Raw genomic sequence first — 7056 nt, forward strand, 5'->3', positions numbered from 1 at the left:
TATCCTTTCACTATGCACTTGGGATATTAGACAAACATTGAATGATACTATGTTATCTATATTTTTTCAAACACAATGGACAAGAATAAAATACTAGTTAAATGTAAGCAACATCAAATCAGAAACATGCATGTCAAAACTCCACCGATCTATTAAAATGGTAAAGTAAAGTAAATACAGAAGATGAACCGATCCGTGCAACTACAATTGCGATCGGTCATTGATCTGTCAAACCGATCTATTAAAATGGTGGTCGCATCATGTGACCACACAGCAGTCAATATATCTAACGGTTTCCGGTGTTTTCCTTGTCAATTTTACACTTTTTTACAAAATGCAATAAATTGAGACAATACTTTTATTTTACATTTGTTGTATTTTTAACAGATCATCCGTCATTTTACTTAACAAAACTGCGATCAGATCGGTCACCGGTCATCGGTTATCGATCTGTCAGCGATCGATCCGTCAAAATGTACCACTCAAGGATACTTTTTTAATTTGATCTCTGCTTCATTGGATTCGTTCAAGAATTTTCAATAGAATCTTAGAAAAATAAGTTTTTTGACAGCGTTATCTTCCCTTCAAATGTGCATTTCCGGTGCATTTTTATGAAATTGTAACTCAATGATCCAGTATGAAATATGGACAATATTGTCTGTTTTCTTTGATTATGATGTTTAAAACAGTCAAATAAACTATCAACATGTGTGCTTTTTCACGCCATGTTTCACTCACTGGTTGATTTTTACAGATACTGACACTTAAATATAAAACAAAAGATTTAATCGGTATTTTTTACGTTATACTTTTTTTTCTATTATTGTATCGTTCTATTAGTAATAATAGCAGCTATTTAAATTCAAACTAATCTGAAAGTCCTTCTAAAGTGACATCTAACTTAATAAAAACTGCATATATTGAAACTGTATTAGACAAAGTCTTATAATTATTCAATGGTAAACCCATAATACTACTATCGAAAATGAATAGCTGACATTTGAATAAGTCGTGTAAATTTACTAACGAAATGAGATTCTATTCTTTAAAACATGAAGTGAACCACAATTTAAAAAAAAATCAATGGTTTTTAGCGACTTTAACGATAAAAATGCAATTGAAAACTCTTGATCACTGATTGACCATGTGCAACAATTTTGAATATACTGTGACAAAAATGCAGTTTATTTATTACAAATCAATTAAGACTGTTAAAATGCTCAAATGTATAATAAGATATCCATTTTTTTTTTGGTTTAAAGTCGGAAAAATTTTTGGAAATCATCACTTCACACTTGCGGTTGTTATAGACGCTTTCTCAGTTTCTGGGTGTTCTTGTCGAGGTACGCGCTTTTGGTATATAAAGCCTCAATTCCTTGCAAAATAGATTCAGTTAGTTCGTTAAATCGGAGGGAAAGATTTGAAAGTAATAATAACCGAAAGAATAGATACAGTTGAAACTTAAGGAAGCCAAGAAGTAAGTTTGGTTAACTAAAGCTTAGAAATTCCAGTTTAACTTTGAAGCTTGCGGCTTACACGCAAGCAGTTTCAAGAAGCTTTTAGGATAGTTCATTAGTTGCAAACTACCGGGTTTACTACGTGAAAATGGTAAAATTTAATTTATACAGTGCTTTTTTATATTTCAGATACTCCTAGTATCTATAAAATCCTTTGATCGTGACCTTGGTGTGCCAAATGATATAGAATACCATATCATAGGTAACTTTTTTATAAGTTATATAATGAGTCATTGCGTCGATAATTGTCGATTTGCTCCCATCATTGAATACCATGTGCTGATATGTAGAAGTATGATTGTTGCCTGACTTTGTCACAACATATTTAAATACACAATTTAAAATATGACATAATATTCATTACATTATTTGATAAGTATCTTTTCTTTCTCTCGAAACTGAATTCTCTGTTGTTAAGAAATCCACAAATATATATCATATGGAATCAATGTAATGCAATTATAGATTGGAAAGTAATCGGATTTATTGAGAACTAAACGAATAAAATTTGCTTAATTAGTTGTTTTAGTTGTTATTGGGGTTCTGGGCCATGTGACAGGCTATTTTACATTGACAAGGCTTCGGGTATAATATCAACAAATGTAATGGGCACTTTATTTGACAGGGACATACCGCCAATTAGCGACGTCGATGGAATTTGCCGACTTACTATTCAGGTATGATATAGTAACGATTTTTAATAATTTGACACGAAGTGATTTTGTTGGTTGCACACTTTACTTCTAACTTTATAATAAAGTAGCAGTCTTTGAAAGAATCACGCACATTCTGTAAAATGTGAAATACCCCCAAACAAGGTTATTTTTATTTTATTTTTATTACGTCTTTTGTATGCCAATATAATGAAACGAATAATTATTCTGCACTCAAGAGAAATTCACGTTGAAAATCCAATAATTTATATTGTATTTTAGTGTCATCTCCCTTAATTTTGAATACTACAGTACATTATGTATGATTTTTATCTCATAAGAACAAAGTTTATATGAAAAGCCTCATGTTTATTTCTGTTTATTATAACATTTTAATTACAATATAAAACAAACACTTAAAAAAATGTAGGCTTCCCAACCATGAATCACACAATGCACGATTCTCAGCCGTAGTGTTACTAAATTTAATCCCCAGATGTCCAATTCACAGATGGGTTTTGCCTCTGTCATTTCTTAAAAAAGCAGAAATGTTCATGTTCTTGGCAAACTTTTCATCTGACTCACAATATTCTTAGATTCAAAAAAAATAATCTGTAGGAAAATATGAAAATATCCAACATGAGGAGGCAACGTCTAGGTGAGTAAAATAATTGACGTTAATAAAAAAAAAATGCTTTCTTCAATAAAAGGTAAAAAAAATAACAAGATAATAAACGCTAGGTAATAGTTAAAGGGAATAGTCAAAACGGAAATACCATATAACAAATTGCAACATCAAGAAAAGAAAACGTAAAGTTAAACAAAGTCAAAATTGTAGTAAATTGATACAAGCATTTCCAATCGAAATGATGACTAAAACAAGGTTTTATAACAGGCTCATGCTTACGCTTCTATCAGTATATTGCAATACAAATAATAGCTAATCGATACACATATATCGTAATATAATCAATATAGCATCAAGAACAATTTGCCTAGCATTTAGAATTACATAATTTTTTGTATGAAAACATATTTGCCTTTAACATATTTAGATTTGTTACTTCAAATTTTCTACGGAATTAATAATGATTTAAATTTTATATCTAAAAACCCACAGAGCAAAGAAATAAATTCTTCAGGTTTGCCACAGATGGAAGTGGATCATGTCAACACCACTGTTGTAATAACAATTAATGACATGAATGACAATTCACCTGTGTTTAGTTCTGACCACCACAACTCAAGTGTATCAGAAGAAATATCTGGTATTCTTCTGAAGTTTGTTGAAGCCATTTCCGTATCTGATGCAGATAAAGACGTAAGAATTAGACACATATTACTTAAGAACACTAAGATAAGATGATATACACTAAGACGGGATGATTCAAAGAAGTACTGTTAAAAAAGAAATGTTAAATGTTGGAAAAGATGATTTGCAGCATTTGTAACCAGAGACTTACAAATGTATTCGTACTGGTTAAGCGTAAATTACATCGATAAATGTGATAAAGGTCGAGAAATAAACATTGAAACATCATGCATATAAAAATACTCTAAACCTGGATAGCGTTCGGACTTTTTTCCCGTAAACTTAAACATATATCCACAACTTTATTGTATGAAAATATAATTACTACGAAAAAACCCGTTATATTGGCTTTTTAATATACATTTTTGCTTGCTAAAGATGTTTTGCGTTGCCATACGATATTGTCGTGATTTAAATATTTGTTTTCCATTTTAGATTAGGAACAACCATTTTGAACTTTCACTCTACCATTTAAATGGGTCGGCCGTCAGTGCTCTTGCCCCACAACCATCAGAAATATATGGCAATGTAACAGTAGTTCTTGCAATGACAACAACTTTAAAATATGATTCTGAATTCGAGAAGGAAGTTCATTGCAAGGTACACAGGATTGTTATGAATTGTATAATTTCTATCAAACTTTTTCAACTGACAAATTGTTAAATTGTGACAATAATTAACGTTAATGACCAAAATCGTCAATGCAATAACCATACTTCAAGTCCATACAAGATTCTAGATGATCTTTATATTTTTAACAAAAAATTCTGAACTGATACATTAAACATTCCGTTTCCTTTCAAATGCTGTAACTTTCAAATATACAATAATTTGTCATATAGATAGTTAATTCAACAAAATGAAAACAAAAAGGGTAATAAAATTAAGATCAAGTTGTAACAGTAGCCCATTTCACCCCGTTTGCATTGCAATAAAAAAGGCTGCATAATGAACTTTATTCGGTTAGTCTTTTAAAGCAATGCGTCTCTCCTTCTGTTTCAGCAAATGTTGGCTGAGATGCTTATAGTGTTCGTTCATTTGTTTTGTGGTATCAACAGAATGATGCACGTAACTTGACTCTGTTGGTATGGAACCTCCGGACGCAAATCAATCTGACTTCTCTTCAAATTAATATAAGGTTAGGGGTATGATAAAAATCCTAAGTACTAAAGTCAGGTATTTAAATGTTCGACATCGGTCGGAAAATCCTAAATAGTACCTTTTAACTTTTGTCGAATCCCGATCTTGGAAATGCGAGAGGCAGTTTCTATGTTTACCTGTGGGTAAACTTGCACTTACATGTTTAAATAACTGTACGGTGAATAATTGTTGTTGTGTGCTGGTTTGTATTTTTGCCCCTTTCCCTCATGGTTTTTTTCTTGATCAATTTTTGTTATTTTCGTTTTGTTTTCGTTTTGATTTTTGTACGCTTTTTTCTGTGGTTTGTTTTGTCATAAAATTTGAATTTAGATAAATTTTCAGAACATCACTTAGTCTAGAAATTCTGCTTTCAGAGATCATGAACGATTGTCGACATTGCAGCATTAACATAATGTAAAGTTTTCTATACAAAGAGTCGACTCATATGAACACCAGACGTGTGAACACTTGTTGAGTCTTGTAATTCATCTGAAGATGGTCCGTTGAAGGACGATTCTGGTCTAGAAGTAAAATAAATGGAGGATAACACTCAATGGTGCACGGTTATGACAATGTAAAGGCTTCAGGAAAGCGGCCATTTTATCATTTGTTTGCTTTTAAGTCAAAGTATTGATTACAATTTAATTATCAAGGTATACCGATCAAGGTTCTCTGAAATTAGTTTGAAAGAAGTAGGTTACACGTATTTCTTTCTAAGTGAATTTTAATGTTTTTCGTTTTATAAAGACAAAATAAGGCTATTGTCTTCAAGATGTGCGTTGTGTGTGTGTGTATTTTTTTTTTTTTTTTTTAGATATTAATTCTCTTGACTTCCGATCGAATCTTCGTTCCTAAAGACGGAAAAGATTAACTTTCGTTAAATAATACCCATTGTTTTATTAGTGGGGAAGATGGAGCTTGGAATTTCTTTTATAAAAGAAGATTATTATAGATGTTAGCCAAATGAATTACTCAATTATATTAAGACAAAAAATGAAAATAATTCAACAGATATCAAGTTACTCAACAATTTAGATTTCCAATAACGAATTTTAAATTAAAATGTTGAAAAAATTCGTACACAACAAAAGAACTTCCCACTCTGCAAACTTCAAGTAGACAATTGTGTGCGCCTAAGTTTTGAAAAAGTTATCATTCATACATACAAGCAAGGATGAAAGTCACTAAATTAAGTGCATGTAGTTCAAGTAAATATAAGTATCATTTCTCTTTTGACTTATTTTTTGTCGAAAGTGTAAACGAGACACTCAGAAATCTTCATGATTATTTTGTCTACAATTTATCTATAATCGTCTTTTAAAACAATATTTACTACGGTACTGTCAGTTGAAAGCACTACTAGTTTCAGGACAACACATATATTATATATAATAAATCCAAAGTGGACATATTACTCGTTATAACTCCTATCTACTGAAAAGACATTCTTTATCAAAAATCCGCAAAGTCACTTTTTTCTTATTTAGAATCAGTTACACACTTAATTACCAGTGTTTGATTCAGTTGTTTCTCTTTTCAGATAAGAATTATATAGATTATGCATATAATTCACATTTAGCAAGAGTCATCTTTCAAGCAATATTCTTATGTTTAAACACAAATTCTGAGCTTATTAGGATTTTCCCTTTAAAGTTATTATTCATACAATGTTATTGATGCATTTAAGATATAGTAAAATCTATCAAAACCGAACAACGTTTGTATTTATGAATAGCAATCCTCATACGAATCATGCAAAATGTGATTCATGGTTGGAAAGCCTACATATTTTTTTATTTTTGATATTTTGTTTAAAATGTTATAGTAAACAGAAATTAACATTTTGATCTTCATAAAATCCTTGTTCATGGAATATAAAAATATATAGAATGCACTATAGAATTAAAAATTAAGGGGGATAATTCTAAATGACACTAAAATACAATACAAAATGCTGGGTTTTCAATGTGAATTATCTCATATGAACAGACAGATAGGAATGAATAATTATACATTTCATCATCTAGACGTAGAAAACAACCAACTAAATAACAAAAATAAAAATATGTAGCCTTTTTCTGGGGTGTATCACATATTACAGAATTTGCATGATTCTTACAAGAACTACTACTTAATTAGTTCTATATAGACAGATATTCGGTTTGATATGCACTGTTCAAAATTCATATTTATATTTATATTTATATTCGTATACGGGTCTTGAAAGTGTCTTGTTACGAAACGTTTTTGGATAATTCTGGCCTTATTTAGACAAACTGCACTGCATTTTGTAACTTGTTTTTATAGCAGATTAATTTTTTTAAATTGATATGAAAGACACGTTTTACAGTTCAATTTTATATAAATAGAAGAAATGAAACAAATACAGAGCCCGACATTAGCAATAGTACCGAATGATTTAACGGAAACAAAA

General features: G+C 30.4%; 1 protein-coding gene across 3 annotated transcripts; it reads left to right on the plus strand.

Moving 5' to 3' along the window:
* Positions 1-1431: 1431 nt before the first annotated feature.
* Positions 1432-6325, plus strand: LOC148602373 (uncharacterized). 3 transcript variants are annotated; one of them, XM_088553546.1, is made up of 6 exons: positions 1432-1719; positions 2143-2194; positions 3291-3491; positions 3918-4082; positions 4485-4620; positions 4997-6325. In XM_088553546.1, the coding sequence occupies exons 3-5, from the start codon at positions 3324-3326 to the stop codon at positions 4557-4559; spliced, it is 408 nt and encodes a 135-aa protein (XP_088409672.1). In that variant the 5' UTR covers positions 1432-1719; positions 2143-2194; positions 3291-3323; the 3' UTR covers positions 4560-4620; positions 4997-6325. The 3 variants fall into 3 exon arrangements, with proteins under 3 accessions (XP_088409672.1, XP_088409670.1, XP_088409671.1); XM_088553544.1 differs by lacking the exons at positions 1432-1719; positions 2143-2194 and having other exon boundaries at positions 2255-3491; XM_088553545.1 differs by lacking the exons at positions 1432-1719; positions 2143-2194; positions 4485-4620 and having other exon boundaries at positions 2255-3491.
* The last annotated feature ends 731 nt before the right edge of the window (positions 6326-7056 follow it).

The sequence above is a fragment of the Perna viridis genome, chromosome 11 (assembly GCF_037379345.1).
Source record: "Perna viridis isolate PV_CMFRI_1.1 ecotype Kerala chromosome 11, ASM3737934v1, whole genome shotgun sequence".
In the NCBI taxonomy this organism is placed as follows: Eukaryota; Metazoa; Mollusca; class Bivalvia; order Mytilida; family Mytilidae; genus Perna; species Perna viridis.